At 39.8% G+C, this 18207-nt stretch overlaps 1 protein-coding gene across 1 annotated transcript in view; it reads right to left on the bottom strand.

The window, feature by feature from the left end:
- MMP28 (matrix metallopeptidase 28) overlaps nt 1–18207 on the bottom strand; it is a 115068-nt gene that overhangs the window by 70167 nt on the left and 26694 nt on the right. Inside the window, exon 2 of the mRNA XM_073615219.1 lies at nt 6948–7024. Coding sequence (XP_073471320.1) covers nt 6948–7024 — 77 coding nt within the window. The remainder of the gene's footprint in view (nt 1–6947; nt 7025–18207) is intronic.

Below are 18207 nucleotides of genomic sequence, written 5' to 3'. Positions count from 1 at the left end.
ATGGTCAATCTCTGTTGAAGGGTTCACCAAGCATCTTCAGATGTGAAAATTTAGTAGAGTTGCCCATTTAGAGCTGCTGCAATTGTGTGTGTGTGTGTGTGTGTGTGTGTGTGTGTGTGTGTGTGTGTGTGTGTGTGTGTGTGTGTGGATCAGGGTATGAATCGCTCCTTCCCAGAAGATATAACCAGGAAATATTTTTTCCTCACATGGGCTATACAAGACTCTGTGTTCCAAAGGCATCTTGTGTGTCTAGCAAGGGCAAAAAAAAAAGTTTTTAACTTATAAAAAAAATTGCTAGTATTCCCAGGATACTGAGATCAGAAGGGTGTGTGCATTGATAATTTCATATAATTTTTTAGTTGAGCAAAATAGAAGTGTAGTAAACAAGTCTGCCAGCCACAGAAATACATCTTTCCTCCTACATCCCTTGGCAGTTATCACATCTTCATGTGGCCGAGTCTCTTCCCTCGCACACAGCTGGTCAAAGAATGCCCCTTTATTGTGCCAAATTAATGGCAGCTGTTCTTTGCCCTAGGCTAAACTCTATATATACACAGTGCAAAATATTCAATAAAATAAATGCACACATTAGGACCAGCACATGATCGTCTCTTTAGAAACAGATTCCAAATTTAATGAACGATGAGTATACTGTATGTACAGTTAGAAACATTAGTTCTTGTATTTCTAGAATAAATCTGCCATCTCTTGCCTAGGGATTATGGTCATAACGGTAATAAAGGGAAACACAAATTTGCATTAGTGTTACATGTTCCCTCAGCTGAGACTTCCCCAAGATGTTGGATGGATCAATATGTTTAATGGCCACTAGACACCTGTGCAGCCAATCTGAAGTATTTATTTTCAAGTCCTTAGTTGCTACATATATCACAACCCTGCCTCTTGTTACACACAGATAAAATACCAAGAACTCGAAAAATCGTCAAGGGGCATCAGAACAGCAAGAAGAGAAAGTAACTTAATTGTATCTATAGTGTAAGCTCTTTTGTTTATTTTAGGACAGGGTAAGGTACAGTTTGAAACCCTGTCAGGTTTCCAATAAAGGGTTTATTGAAAAAAAATCTTTAAAATGAATACTGCCTGTATCCCCACTGAGAAAATGTCCCCTAACTTCCTGTCCCTGTGTTTCAGTGTGCAATTAAAGGGGGACAGAAGTAAGGGAAAATCTCTCCAATGGGGGCACAAGTGGCAAATAAATTCATGAACAGTTACTAATCCTTCATCATTCCATTAAAATATGTTTTGCCTGGAGCTGGGATTTAACAGGAAAAATAAGAGCCCTAATCTTAATCCTTATTGGGTAGTGTTTCTTGCTGGTTACTGTTTAAACAAGCAAGAGCTAGTCTAGCTGTTACACATGCACAATATAGCTGAAAGTGGAGAAAATGTAGTCAATAGGGGAATTCCAAATCACTAGATAGTTTATTAATAAGATTATAAAAGATTAGGTTAGTAATAACACCACCACTGCAGACCTTAACACGGCTTAACCAAGAGTCCTGAGCAAGAAAATAAAGTGCAGATGCAAGTTTTCTACAGGGTAGATGGAATGTGGAAAAGTAGTAGGAGTGATTGGCAGAGATCAAGCACAGGTGAAAAATTCCAGCAGTGACATATTAAATAATGTATAGACTAAGAAAAAAAAAAAAAAAGAGCGAAATACAGATGCAGCACTGAATCTTAGAGTCAACACCAATTACTGTAAACAATGTCTACTCCCTTTTTTACGAGCTTCCAGTATAGGCATTTGATGGCATCAAATATCAGGAAATAACCAAATGTATATCATTTTGATATATGTAAAGAATATATTTTAAATGTATATTAATTAATTAACAAGTCATGCTGAATATCTTTTTTTATCTTTTCACCCTAAAAGGAAAAACTCAGGGCATGATATTGAACGTAACCACAGTACCATAACAAGACACAGTATTTCGAAAGACATGTGACCAGAACTGAATGCACCCATATTCTAGCAATCACAGAATGGAACATTTTAGACTTCATTAAAGTGATCACAATGTACTGTAGCTTTAGCTGTAGAGTTTAATATTCCAAAATACGTAATATTCGATTATTTTTGCTGTCTGTCCGGCTAAGGTGGAGATTCCCCTTCACTTCCTGTCTTGGAGACAACAGAAAGTTAGAGGACATCTCCCCACAATTAGGGGACCTTCCATCTTAGACAGTTGTCAACAGAACATTTATTCCAATTGGAAGATTTCCCTTCACCTTTTGGTCAAAAAAGAAAACTCTAAAAATGTAGTCTTTCCCCTTATTTTCTGTCTTGTGACAGTGGTCACCCAGTAAATAAGAGGGGCAAATTACCCCAGCAGCTACACAGCAATAAAACTTGGCAGGGGGTTAACTTTTCCCCACTGTATCCATAAGAAAATTTCTTCACGTACATTTAAAGACCTGTATAAAAATGCATTTGGTGTTAGAGGATTCTAAAATGTTTTTGTGCAGTCAAAGGTCTTGTTGCAAGAACAGCTACAATAAAAATGTCCTTATGATTATACTGCTGACTACTTTCAGAACTCTGTACTATATAATGGCCTGTGCTAGGCCTATTAAAGTAAATCATCAGTGAATGTAAAAAAGATACAGTATGTGGTTGATTTGCTACACTGACTGTCAAACTACCTCTCCCTGACCTCAGCTTATTTGCAGAACCTTGCACAGGGCTTTAATCTAAAAAAAAATGTCAGCATCCAAATAGCAGGAGGATACTTGTACATTCCCTAGAACAAAAGAAGGTGGGATAAAGAAATAACAGCGTTTTTAACTTCATTGTGATAAATGCAGTAGACCATTGAGGGTGTTAGGTAAAGTTGAAGGCTTATCTGAGTAGACATGTACTAGCAAATATCTATTCATACAGCACATTTGGCAGAAGGAATGCAATAACTTAAAGAATGATGGTCAATACCTGGTTTGTAAAAAAAAAAAAAAAAAAAAAAAAAAAAAAAAAAAGGAAGAGCATTAAAGCAAAGATCCACACAAAAATGGAACTTCCGCTTTTCTGAACCCCCCCCCCCCGGTGTCACATTTGGCACATTTCAGGGGGGAGGGGGGGTGCAGATACCTGTATAATACAGGTATTTGCACCCACTTCCGGGCATAGACTCCCCCAGGAGCTAAGCCACTTCTGGCCCCCCCGTCTGCTGGGAGACACACGGGTCCCAGAGACAGCAGGGAACATTCGGATTGCACAGCGCGACTTGTGCATGCACAGTAGGGAACCAGGAAGTGAAGCCGCAAGGCTTCACTTCCTGATTCCCTTACCGAAGATGGTGGCGGCAGCATCTGAGGACCATGGGGAAAGATCGGCTTCGGGTGCCGACATCGCGGGCGCCCTGGATAGGTAAGTGTCCATATTTTAAAAGTCAGCAGCTGCAGTATTTGTAGCTGCTGACTTTAAAAAAAAAAAAAAAAAAAGTTTGGCGGACCTCCGCTTTAAGAAACACAGTAAAATCAGATTATAGATATAAGGGACACTAAACATAAGTAACAAGTATTTTTTTGTAAAAGTATCAAATAATATATATGGATAAAATGTGTAGGTTTCAGGAACATACAGTATCTCACAAAAGTAAGAACACCCCTCACATTTTTTGTAAATATATCTTTTCATGTGACAACGCTGAAGAAATGACACTTTGCTACAATGTAAAGTAGTGAGTTTACAGCTTGTATAACAGTGTAAATTTGCTGTCCCCTCAAAATAACTCAACACAGCCATTAATGTCTAAACTGCTGGCAACAAAAGTGAGTACACCCCTAAGTGAAAATGTCCAAATTGGGCCCAATTAGCCATTTTCCCTCCCAGGTGTCATGTGACTCATTAGTGTTACAACGTATCAGGTGTGAATGGGGAGCAGGTGTGTTAAATTTGGTGTTCTCGCTCCCACTCTTTCATACTGGTCACTGGAAGTCCAACATACCCACTGATAATGGGGTACTTTGACTCAGTAAGTGGTCTTAGCACTATATGACCATATAGTGTGGCCAAATTCCCATATTTTTGAATATGTTCAGGTGTTTTTAAATAGCCTTGCAGAATTTAAATGTAATTTTTGTATGTGTGCACTATAATCTATTTTGTTCTGTTTACGGTCTTATAGCAGCACCACCTTGAATGTAAACGCATTTTTAGTGTGTGCGCCCCCCCCCCCCCCCCCAAGTCTGTTGTTTGGAAGTTCAACATGGCATCTCATGGCAAAGAACTCTGAGGATCTAAAAAAAAGAATTGTTGCTCTACTGTCACGAATGTCATGTCTACCTCAATGCAGGCACTATAGCTAGCTACTGTGTGCTTCACCTATAACAGCCCCCTTTCCCTTAAGGCAAGCAGGCCTACCAGTACTTGTGTACTTTATACACAATGCTATAGTGCCTGGCCACCACACCAGGGCAGACGCAAACAGAGCAAACAACAGACTACTTGCAGTTTAACAGACAGATAGTGTGGTTCTATGACAGTCCAGGTAAAAGGCAGGCTGAGTTCAGGGAACAGACCAATATCCAATTCAGGTCATACACAGGGAAATCCAACAGCAAAGCAGGGCAAACAAATGGGAGGCTTGACCAGGAACAATGCAGGTAACTCTGTCTCAAGCAAGGGATAGAGTGTTCAATTTGCTTATAGCAGGTGACTGACCAGATCAATCACCTTGCAGGTGAACACAGACGGGGAATGCAACAGCTAGCACCTGGATGCTGGATTGAGGAGCAGGAGCACTAAGTGATCCTGACATCCACATAACGATGGCCTAGACTATAAAAAGATTGCCAAGACCCTGAAACAGAGCTGCAGTACGGTGGCCAAGATCATACAGCGGTTTAACAGGACAGGTTCTACTCAGAACAGGCCTCACCATGGTGGACCAAAGAAGTTGAGTGCAACTGCTCAGCGTCATATCCAGAAATTGTTTTTGGGAAATAGACGAAGGGATGGGGGGGGGGGGGTGTCAGCCTGTCAGTGCTCAAACCATACGCCGCACACTGCATCAAATTGGTCTGCATGGCTGTCCTCCCAGAAGAAAGCCTCTTCTAAAGATGATGCACAAGAAAGCCCTCCAAACAGTTTGCTGAAGACAAGCAGGACATGGATTACTGGAACCATGTCCTGTGGTCTGATGAGACCAAGATAAACTTATTTGGTTCAGATGGTGTTAAGCATGTGTGGCGGCAACCAGGTGAGGAGTACAAAGACAAAGACAAAAGACCCTATTAAGCATCTGTGGGGCATCCTCAAATAGAAGGGGGAGGAGCGTAAGGTCTCTAACGTCCATGAGCTCCATGAGGTCGTCATGGAGGAGTGGAAGAGGACTCCGGTGGCAACCTGTGAAGCTCTGGTGAACTCCATGCCCAAGAGGGTTAAGGCAGTGCTGGAAAAGAATGGTGGCCACACAAAATATTGACACTTTGGGCCCAATTTGGACATTTTCACTTAGGGGTGTACTCACTTTTGTTGCCAGCGGTTTAGACATTAATGGCTGTGTGTTGAGTTATTTTGAGGGGACAGCAAATTTACACTGTTATACAAGCTGTACACTCACTACTTTACATTGTAGAAAAGTGTCATTTTTCAGTGTTGCCACATGAAAAGATAGAATAAAATATTTACAAAAATGTGGAGGGGTGTACTTACTTTTGTGAGATACTGTACATACATCATTTTAATGCAGACAATTATATTAATAAGTGTTTGCGAATTGTATTGGCACGTCTCACAAAGGTAATTTTTGATATTGGGTTCTAACCTAGAATTTGGGGAAAAGAGAATCTGTAAGCAAGATTATAAAGCCATTGTGCTTTTCTATGTTAAAAAATGTAATGTAGTTTATTGTATGCACAGGTGACTTCTAAAAAGAATATACACACACACACACACACACACACTGTATATATATTATACAAAAGTATATAATCAAAGCGGTCATTGAGTAATTGCTTGGAAAGCAACTTATGAGGAAAGAATTTTAGGTGGTAAGTGATGAAAGTGTAACCCTAATGAAACTAACTCATTACAGCTACATTCATTTGGCAGTTTGCTGCATTCAGCAGTAGCTAAATGCTGCTTCAGGATGCACACAAAACTAGCATATTCACTGCCATTAGTTTGTGTGTGGCCAAAACTCCATAGAAATACTGATTCTGGATGCATACTGTCTGCTTTCAGGATCAGTCAGAGGCTCTGTTTGCATGCAACTGCTCAGATGAGCAGTTTCATGTGAACATCAGTAGCGTCAGCCATTGATTTGTACAAGATACAAATAGGACAGCAGCTGCTTGTTGCGCACAGTGTGTGCAAGCAGTGCTTACAATGGTTGGCAAGAATGTACAAATTTTTGGCGGCAGTGGTCACCCCTGGCTGCTAATAAACTGCTATATGAATGTAGTCTAAAGTCAGCAGTAACCAGCTGAAGGACTAATGCCGCGTACACACGAGCGGACTTTACGGCAGACTTTGCCCGCCGGACGGGATTTCTTCGGACAATTCGATCGTGTGTGGGCTCCAGTGGACTTTGTTTGCTCAAAAGTTGGACGGACTTAGATTTGAAACATGTTTTAAATCTATCCGTCGAACTCGAGTCCGGTCGAAAAGTCCGCTCGTCTGAATGCTAGTTCGACGGACAAAAAGCCACGCTAGGGCAGCTATTGGCTACTGGCTATGAACTTCCTTGTTTTAGTCCGGTCGTACGTCATCACGTACGAATTCGACGGACTTTGGTGGATTGTGTGTAGGCAAGTCCGTTCATTCGGAAAGTCCATCATAAAGTCCGGCGTAAAGTCCGCCGAGCAAAGTCTGACGTAAAGTCCGCTCGTGTGTACGCGGCATAAGACTTGTTTTCCCATATAACTTTATTTAGGTCAGTATGAATTCTCTATGCATATATGAGCAATCTCTTGTTTACCTTACTGCCACTGCAAACTTTGCTGCATTGTAGTCCCTTTGTTCTTCTTTAAGATAGCCATACTTGATAAGATAAGTCTACAAAGTAAAGAAAAAAAAAAATTCAAAATTAAATTATGGCACAGAACATAACAGAAACAAACAGGAGTGACTGACATTTATTTAAAAAAAAAAAAAAATTATAATATATATATATATATATATATATATATGCCAAACATATCTTTTGGAATTATGGCCAAAAAGATCAACCTTTCATTAGACCATAACATGTTTTCCTACATGCTTTTGGTTGACTTCAGACGTGTTTTTGCAAAATGTAGCTGGGCTTGGATGTTGTTCTTCGTAAGAAAAGGCTTCCGTCTTGCCACGTCCATAGCCCAGACATATGAAGAATACAGGAGATTGTTGTCACATGTACAACACAGCCAGTACTTGCCAGATATTCCTGCAGCTGTAGAATGCGACTAAGAAAATGACAGGAAAGACCTTCTAGAACAGCTGAACTTTATTTGGGGTTAATCAGAGGCACTTTAAATGATGGCAGGTGTGTACTGACTCCTATTTAACATGAGTTTGAAAGTGATTGCCTAATTCGGAACACAGTTACATCCCCAATTATAGGAAGGTGTGCACACTTATGCAACAACATTATTTTAGTTTTTTAGTTTTACCCCCCCCCTTAAAAGATTTCAGTTTGTTTTTCAACTGAGTTGTACAGTTTATAGGTCACATTAAAGGTGGAAAGAGTTATTATTATAATAATTATAATTATTTATCTTTGTCTCATTTTTTACATCACAGAAACCTGACATTTTAACAGGGGTGTGTGAACTTTTTAAAATCTATTATACACACACACACACACACACACATTTTTTTTCCCCCACTTAACCCCAGTATACACGGGCTGAACGCTGGGTGACATCAGCTGGTTCAATAAAAACCGTCCGACATTCGGCCCGTACGTATGCCAGCCGGTCCGACAGAAGCTGACCGCCTCTAGTTCAGCCAATGGCTGAGAGCGCCAATTGGAGTGTTTTAGCGCGGGGGGAGCCTTCCCCTGTCAGAACACAACAGGTCGCTGTACTAACGTTGGATCATAAGTACAGCGGCTCCGACCAGAGCTGACAGGTTTTTTTTGTTCAATCTGCTGGGTAAATAACTCATAGTGTGTACCCAGCTTTACTCTTGACTAGAGATGTAAAATTTCTGGAAATTTTGAAGCTTGGAAAAAAAACGTTTTTTTTTTCCGTTTTTTGGGGGGAAAAAAAAATGGAAAATTTCGGAAAAATTGAAAAAAATGCTATATTTTTGTCTTTTTAAGATTAAAGTCTGTTACTTTAGGAACATAAAATATGACTATGGACAATTTGACTTGGCATAACATTATCACAACTAGCATATTAAAAATATAGTGTAGCCAAACAATTATCACAAACAGAATTTTCTTTTTTATAATATTTATTTGTAACAAAAGGGAGCAACAATCTCCTGAACTGCTTACTAGTTTATGTGGAACAGCCAAAAAGCCTCCACAAAACAATTTTCAAAACCAAAAGCAACAATTTTTCATATTTCCTCTCCACGGTATTAAATAGAAATAAAAACCCCATTCTCAAAAAAAGAATTGAAGATGGGGGAAGTGTTAAGAAGAGAGTGGGACTAAGTTTCGATGGACATTTAATCAGAATCATTTTCTGAGCTGAAATTGTCAGTATCCGTCATCACAATTAGGAACTTCTAAAAAGTTAAGGTTTGACCGGACCGGTTCTTGTTAAAAGAGCAGCACAGCACCTCCTAAAGGAAGAAATGCATAATGTTCTTGCATTGGAGGATTCAGTTTGTTACCTAGGACTTGCTTGTCCTCAGCGCACAGAAATTAGAATAATCTGATATCATACATTTTTTTTTAGAAATGATTTGGAAAATATTTGAACACCCTGTCTTAAAATTTTTTATTCATCATGTTAAAATAAAATATTCCACAATTTTTTTTTTCAATTTTTCCAAATCTTTGGAAAAAAACAAAAAAGCCTTCAGGAAAAAAACAGAAAAAAAAAGTTTTTTTTTTCCCGAATTTTTACGTTTTTTTTCCGGGCCTTCACATCTCTAGTCTTGACTGACTCAATACTTCTACTGTAAGTCTCTTCCAACCTGAACCTTATTTACACCTTTGATGTATTTAAAGTTTCCAATCATGTCTCCCGTCTCCCTTCTTTACTTCAGACTGTGCATAATAAAATTCCTGAAGTCTCTCCTCCTGTCCCTCAGACCTTTCACTATTTTGTTGTTTGTCTTTGGACTTGTTCTAGCTCATCAATATCTTTTTGTAAGTGAGGTCTCCAGAACTGTACACAGTATCCTAAATGAAGTCTAACTAAAGATCTCACATAAACTTATGTTAAAGTCTGAATGCCAGTGACATTTTTGCAGTAATCAGTGGCTATTTTTAGGTCTGGCCGGAGGGTCGGGTCCCTGGCCTTCTCGCCTAGATTGGGGCAGCTCTAGCTCCGGGCAGTTTTTCGGGAGAGAACACTGGCTCCCCTTACTCCCACCAGGGGAGCGGCCAGTATTTCCCGAATGTAATTAGGTAGGAGGGATGGAACGACGGTGAGGCCCGATGGTAAAGGGCTCTCACCAAGCTTCCAGAACTTCATGCCTTCCTGCCTGGGGTGGGGGCTGCTGTGGTCTGGGCTGTGGGTCAGGGTTGCTTTGAAAAGCCAGTGGTGAATGTGCCCCTGAAGTGGCAGTTCAGGGGTGCCGTACAGTCACAGTGTTTAGGCACTTGATTTATGGCACCATGGTCACTTCACCACTACACACGTTTTTCACACCTGCCTCTAGGGCCGAGCCCTTTGGCTAGGACCAGGAGAAATTTTTATTCCTGGCCGGAGGGCCGGCCATTGTATTTCACAATGGTCACTTTTACTCTCCCACCTTCCTTCTCCCCACTTTCTTTTTATTTATCCCCATGTTTGTCACTTTTTTGTATTTTTTTTGTTTGATACACGTTTGTCACTGTGTGATGAGTAGGGTGTGGGTCCTCGGGCCTACTCTGAAAGTCTTGGGAAGGGGTGGACAAAGGCCTTCTGGCTTGGTTCGCCCTCTCCTTTGGGGGTCTCCCTTCAGGGGAGCCCCACCTAGTACTTGGGTGGGTCTGTTTCGGCAGACCTTCCAGAGAACCGGGGTCCGCCTGGTTTCGGCCAGATGGACCCATTGTAAAGTACCTCAGTCTCTGTCTGGAGCCTAACGCCCCGGGGGATCAGTGTAAGGTCTTTCCCTAGTGGAGGACACTGAACACCCGTTGCACGTTTTTGTGTTTCACTCTTTATGTGTGTGCACTTTTTTGGCACCTGGTGGAAGTTTTTGGGTGTGTTTTGCACGCCACTGGCTTTAAAAAAACAAAAAGTGGCTATTTTTAGCTCTGATAGCTGTATAAATGTCACTGGTCCCAAAAAAAGTGTCCGATGTGTCCGCCGCAGTCCCAATAAAAATCACAGCTCACCACCATTACCAGTAAAAAATAAAAAAATAAAAATGCCATAAATCTATCCCCTATTTTGTAGATGCTATAACTTTTGCGCAAACCAATCAATATACACTTATTGCAATTTTTTTACCAAAAATATGTAGACGAATACATATATCGGCCTAAACTGAGGAAGAAATTAGTTTAAAAAAAAAAGTTTGGAGATATTTATTATAGCAAAAAGTACAAAATATTGTGTTTTCAAAATGGTCACGCTTTTTGTTTATAGCACAAAAAATAAAAACTGCAGAGGTGATCAAATACCACCAAAAGAAAGCTCCATTTGTGGGGAAAAAAGGACATACATTTTGTTTGGGTACAGCGTCGCACTACCGTGCAATTGTCAATTAAAGTGACGCGGTGCAGTATCGCAAAAAATGACCTGGTCAGGAAGGGGGCAAATCCTTCTGGAGCTGAAGTGGTTAAAAATGACCTGAGTTATGAGTTTGTTCCCATAACAAAAAAAAACCGCGGGATTTCAATATACTGCATCTCTGCTGTGTGCATCCTTAAATATTTGATTTCCGCCATTCTGGAATAACATAGGTGGCCCACATTAGTGGCATTCATTTGTATCACTAACTGAAGCTTGCAGTGTAGGCATACCTTCTCTTTTGGTATGTGTGGCTGCCATCTCTTTTTAAAGTGTATAGGCCAAACTGTTTTTTTTATGGTTTTGGGTGGTGTGGGGAAGGGTTAGACCCTCTTGTCAAGTTTTGTGTTGTATCTTTGTCCCTTTGGGGACATTCACTAAAGTAAATGTTGCCCTGATGAGTTATGGTACTGAGACAACGAGTAAGGGGAAATCCACATTTTACAGCTATCCCCAAAGCAAAAGGTAAGGGTACATCTTTCAATTGGCACACCTGTTCCAGGGACAGCCTCTTACTTTGGGAGATTAACCATAATAATAATGCCGGTTTTGTGTCATTGAAAAAAAAGTAAAAGAGAACATTTCCCAATGTGTGCAAATGGCAAATAAACTGGTGGCAGGGGTTTTAAGTTTTCCCTACTCCATCCAAAACCAAAAAAAGTTTTGGCTATATAGACACTATGGGGGAATTATGAAAGAGTGGTGCAAGCATAATACTTGTACCACTCTTCATAGTATAAAAGTGAAACAAGTTTATCTGCTTAGTTAATATGGTGCACACCACCCCCAACAGTTGCATGAAATTTACTTCATTTCCTGGTTTATGTCTAAAACCAGACTCTGCAGGAGACAACTAAAAGGTAGAGGAAAGTTTGCAGAACACAACTGCCACTTCTCTGAAATTGAATAGAAAAGCATGGGAATGTAGGCCGTACAAAAGATTAACAAAGAAAAGGAAATAATTCACACTCAAACTCAATTAAAATTGGCGATAAAATGGCCGCGGCACCTTTATTGGTATAAACATAAATTTATAAATAATTCATCAATAAATAAAATATTTTTAAATTTTCTTTTTCTTTTTTATTTATTCATTTTATTAATTTATTAAATTATATAAAACATATATCAATATCTCGCTCAGTTATAGAACTTGAGCGAGTACCATAAATAAAACATTCATCAAAGTCCCCCCTTGATCCAAGGGTGACAAACCACATAACAGGTGCTGCGACAGGGTGGGAGGGATGGGGAGCTCGTCAAGCCGCTGTGGGGTCAACTGTGACAGGGGCTTGATGTGAGGGTCTTATATAACCCTAAAACACGTGTATTCCCCTGCTATACACGTGTTTTTCCTGCTTCAAATCACGTTTTTCCCGCTCGGGAGCCACATGCCATTCAGATTCTGCCATTTAAAGTGACAGTAGTCAAAAATTAAAAAAAAAAAAAAAATCCTTTTGCCTGCCACAATCCCATGTTGTGGGCACTTAAATCAATGCCCACTTTTCATTCTTGCAGAGCTAAAATGATTCGATATAGTAAAGTAAATTCAGATGTAAAGAACTGTTTCAAGGAATAAAACAAATCCCACTGTGAAATTTCCCTTTGTGCTGCAAATAAGAACTGTGCACCTTCACATTGTCAGAGCTGGGCTCAGCCCTTCCTTCTCTGAGCTGGCCACTCAGCTGTCGGCTAATTGCCAACTCCTATCTCTCCACAGTTACTCAGCTGTTGATGATGTCCTGCTCGTCAGTCCTGCCTACTTAAGCCGTCCAGTCCAGAAGAGCTCTGCCTTCGCCTTGGTCACATCACAGAAACTATCTCCTGCGTTCGTGTTCAAGACTTGCTTTGCTGACATCCCTTCTGGCTCCAGATCCTGCTTGCTGTTCCACTACATTGATCACTGACTTCTGACTTGGCTGACTATCCGTTTCGGTTACTGAACTTTGGCTATCTTTTGACTACGTTTGTTCTTTTATTATTAAACAAGTGTGATTTAACTGTGCTTCTGTCTCGGCCTGATTTCATGATTTCTGACACACACACACACACACATACTGAATAAGAACAGTTACCAACCATTACCAATGTGTCCATGCAGGCCTAATAATGGGCACTAAGAATTACATTCAGCATTTAGTATTATATATGTTATACATATTCTGAGCTTGCACAATACAGCTTCTCTTTTTATGAGAATTACACCTGACCAGTGCTGGGACAAGACCACCCAAGATGACAATGCCAAAGTACATCCTCTCTTCCTGAGCTGGGAGAGAGAGTACTGCATATATAGACATACCTGAGGATGGTAGGATAATGCCAGTCAAGTGCAGGGGACAGAAAAAACAGTTCTATTAGAAGAGGTAGCTTATACATTCTAAGACACACATTGCAGAAAAAAGTTGCACTTGTGCTGCACATATACTATTAGTAGTGAGTTACATTTTACACTAAAAGTCAGAGAACAGCACATGGAGTAACTCTCCCACTGAAAACAGCAGTTTTTGTAATGCCCAATATGAGGAATGGTGAACATGGCAGGTGGCCATTGGCTTTCCTGAGAGTCTGTGCCCAGAGCTGACCCAAACACACCCTAATTATAATCTGCTGCTGCTTATTGGAGTATTGGAGAACATTAGCTATGGAATATTGTTTACTCTAAAATGCCTTTGTTTACACCAACATCAATGTATCATCTCAGCATATTACAAACTGGCAACAGTTTGCAAGACCGTAACCAATCCATTCTTAAACCATACAAAAGTAATACATCATGATCTCATTCATGCAAATACTTAGATGGGAAATTATCTAATTTCATTCACATCGATAGTCAAAATATATCCTAAGTTACATTTGTAAAACGTCTCAAAACAGCAATAGGGGGATAAATCTCACATCTTCATGAAATAATCTGACTTGTAAAACTAAAGCCCACATAACCCTTTGTCTAACTAACAAATACCAACATCCATTCCCATTGGTTGTAATGTATTGAGATTGTGGAGCCACATAAAACATGAAATGGGTATTGAACTATTGTATCATTCTGGATTATATACTAAAGCTCAGAATGTTTGTTTTATTATGGATCTTCTGACCTTAAAAAGTATGTAAACCCATCATTTCATATTCCTGATATGTGCCTGCTGTACCATGTACTTGTATGAAAAGGTATCCTGTTCTCTTTGTATTGCTTCCTTTGTGTGAAATCTCTGGTGTTCCTGCCAGTCCCTCTGCTTTCCTGTCAAAAACTGACCACACTAAGCAGGAGAACACACTGTGTCAGTTCTCTAGCTATGCTGGGAACTCAGCCTGCTATCCTCCAAAGATCAGACTTGCCCTGACACTTCTCGCCTGCACAGTCTTTCACTGGGAAGCTCAGCGTACTGCTGTTTCTCCTCCCCCTCAGCTCTTATGCTGCTGAGAACAGAGGAAATGTGATCACTTATAAAAAAAGAGGAAAAATGTATTTATATAATTTTTTTTATATCTATACACAAATGTTTTGCCTTTCATGTCTATTTTACACAGAATGGGTTGTTTTACAAGGTGATCATTTACCATCTAAAGTATAAAACAGTGCTCGCAGCCTATATCAAACATTACACATCCTATATACAGCAATATAATTGTGACATAAGAAACACAAAATCTGAAAAGTGCTTGGTGCTTTTGTAAAAAGTGCAAGGTACTCTAAAACTTTGAACGAGTGAGGTGACTCCCCCTTCAGTGACCCCACTCACCAGAAATATTAGATCCTCAGCTTCGCAGTCTGGGATCAAAAAAGCAGTGATCTAATGATCTGGGGGTATGCAGGATGGTTGCTCAGCACACTCTTCCAAGAAGATATACCATACTCCACAGATGGGAAAATAGAGAAAGAACTCATAGTGAAATACCCTTTAACATGAGTTATCAAGAGCATTAAATGCGCAACTTACAGGATATTTGGCAAAGACAGGCATCAGTAAAAAACCATACGAGTTCGCCGCTGTGTGGCGTGCGTTCCACGGAGGCGGAAACTGCGTCACTGGTTAGCACGAACCGGAAGTTCGATGACGCGTTTTCGCCCCTCCGAAACGTTCAAAGTTTTGGAGCACCTTACACATTTTTTACAAAAGCACCAAGCACTTTTCAGATGTTGGGGGTTATTTACGAAAGGCAAATCCAGTTTGCACTACAAGTGCACTTGGAAGTGCAGTCGCTGTAAATCTGAGGGGTAGATCTGAAATGAGGGGAAGCTCTGCTGATTTTATCATCCAATCATGTGCAAGCAAAAATGCTGTTTTTTATTTTGTCCCCCTCGGATTTACAGTGACTGCACTTCCAAGTGCACTTGTAGTGCAATGTGGATTTGCCTTTCGTAAATAAACCCCTTTGTGTTTCTTATGTCACAATTATATTGATGTATAGGGCACCATTTATTAGGATGTGTATTGTTTGATATAGGCTGCCTGCGCTGTTTTATACTTTATATTGCTTTAAGGTTCTAGCACCTTTGTGCAGCAGCTGCAGTCTCATCATTGTCCATTTGTATTCATTTTTCATTTGTATTTATTTTTGATTTAACACTTCAGCGAAAGTTTTTGAATTAGATTTATTGATCATTTACAATCACTTTAACTCTTGATAAGAACAATGCAAAAATAACTAATGATCTGAAAAGTATACTGTGGGTATCAATAACATGTATTACTATTGGGGAGCTTGAGAAAGGATTAGTTATGGTGCAGAACTGTTGCCGATTTGTATTATGCTCTGAATATATTGTTATTTAATAAAATGAGAAGATTGAGTGCAGCAACTTCGTGGCCTACTACAGATGTGTTATTTTGGATAAATTCCTGCTGCTAATACCTGTGGAAAAAAGGATAGATAGATAGATAGATAGATAGATAGATAGATAGATAGATAGATAGATAGATACTTTGTGTGTATAGTATGGCTCACTTTGTTTACGCGTATCACTTAGAGAAGTTTTGCCAAGATAACCTATTCACTTAACAGATCAAGACAATAGGAACAAGAATTTCACACTTGTCAGAGCTGTTTCATTATGTCTAGTGCCAACTTAAAGTGGAATTGCTACAAGCCTTCTGCCATTTTCCAGGATACTGGCAGAGACAGGGAAATGAGGATTTTCCTGCAATGTGAATAGGCAGCCAAGTAACAGACTAATGTATTTTGTTAGCTTTTGTTTTCTGCAAGAAATTAAACAAAGAATGAGTTTCCTCAGCAGGATGCCATGTCAGGCCCGTGTGGTTGTCACATGTGGATATTGCCTTCTGTTGCTACCAAACAATAAATAAAGACAGTTTAAACCCAACTTCTGTACTACTTAATGTGGCTTCACTGTTGACTCAGGAGACTTAGATAATAGGATGTTCAAATGCAGTTAATTACAGTTACTACTGAAAACATGATTTTATCACTTTAAGCCCTTGTTCACATTGGTACGATTTGACATGTCAAATCGCATGTCAAACCGGTGGCAATTGCACCGTCCTAATTGTTGCGATGCTGCATTTGTGGCGCCGCACCGATTTCAAAAAGTATTTTCTGTACTACTTTTTGAGATTTCGGGCTGCGATTTGCATTTACATCTGTGCAGAAACCTGCACAGATGTCTCAGAAATGGCGGCCGAAATTGGGACTGATATGCGGGAGTGAAATTGTGCGAGTTCAGATGAACTCGCGTGGCTTGTTTCCCGCAGCTCAGTGTGAACCTGGGCTAAAGCATGAAAGATAATATTGTCTGTTATGTTTAGTCTTTTAGAACACAAAAAAATCCTTTATGATGGGTTCATAAGTCAATACAACTAGTACCAATATGCACTAACACTCATCAGCTTTCTGATATATTCGTTTACTATAGTTACTGCATATCAATTAAAAATAAGAATGTTCTATAGAACTTCTAGAGTACTGAATTTTGTAGATTGTTCTATACCTTATTAACCACTTGACCTCCGGACCATTTACCTCCCCCCCCCCCCCTTTCATGACAGCCATTTTTTGCGATATGGGTTACTTTAACTGACAATTGCGCGGTCATGCAACACTGTACCCCCCCCCAAAAAATGTCCTTTTTTTCCCACAAATAGAGCTTTCTTTTGGTGGCATCTCTGCATTTTTTTTTTTTATAAATAAAAAGACTGACAATTTTGAAAAAAAACATATATATACATAATATAGTTTACTTTCTGCTATAAAATCTATCCAATAATAAAAAACATTTTAAAAAAATCTAATTTCTTCATAAATTTAGGTAAATATGTATTCTACTACATATTTTTGGTAAAATAAATCCCAATAATCGTATATTGATTGGTTTGCATAAAAGTTATAACGTCTACAAACAAATGGGTTTTTTTTGTTTATTTATTTTTTTTACTAATAATGGCGGGGATCAGCAACTTATAGCAGAACTGCGATATTGCAGCAGACCGTCTGATATTTTTGACACTTTTTGGGGGCCAGTGACACTAATACAGTGATCAGTGCTAAAAATACGCACTGTCACTGTACTAATGACACTGGCTGGGAAGGAGTTAACATCCGGGGTGATCAAAGGGTTAACTGCGTGCCTAACCTGTGTTTTACTATACTTTGTTAGGTGCTTTTACTAGGGGAAGAGATGGAACTTATTCCCTGCTTTGCTTTCCATCCTTTCCCTCCTGACAGAATGGTGATCTGCCTTGTTTACATAGGCAGATTGCCGATCTGCCTCTCTGCCTAATGATCAGCGGGTGCCAGGGAACATCAGGTGCTGTGCACCCACCGATTGGCTGCACGACCCCTACCCGGAAGTGTCAGATGATGTATATTTACATGATCTGGCACACAGGTGCCACCCTGTAGCAGTAAAACTGCTATAGGGCGGACCTGAAGTGGTTAAACATGTCCACTACAGGGTTTATACATAATAATAAGGCATATAAAGCAATTCTGTTAGTTAACATATCACAGCCATCCATAGACTTTTAGGAGGTAACTTTAGACTGATAAATAATGTTTATCACTAGACCAATGAATAATCTTAGCATACATACTTTATATAGTGTAAGGAATTAGCTCAGTAGCAGAGTGTGCAGGACCCCCTGGATGGGTCACAGCACAGTGAAGTACGCACGGACAGACAGCAGGATCTTTGTGAAAACAAAAACTGTGGTTTATTTACACGTCTGTGTGCAGGCATCAAAACAGGTAAAATAAAACAAAAACAGAAAATAAACCCTTGCCACTTTGGGCTTCTAACTACAAAAACACAGGAACCTAACCACTTGTTCTGCCACAGCCTACCACTGCTCAGACACTTGCCGGTCACATAGAAATAAACAGAGGCTTTTA

Source organism: Aquarana catesbeiana, linkage group LG02, assembly GCF_042186555.1.
Source record: "Aquarana catesbeiana isolate 2022-GZ linkage group LG02, ASM4218655v1, whole genome shotgun sequence".
Classification (NCBI taxonomy): domain Eukaryota; kingdom Metazoa; phylum Chordata; class Amphibia; order Anura; family Ranidae; genus Aquarana; species Aquarana catesbeiana.
This window is presented reverse-complemented; position numbering and strand designations above follow the sequence as displayed.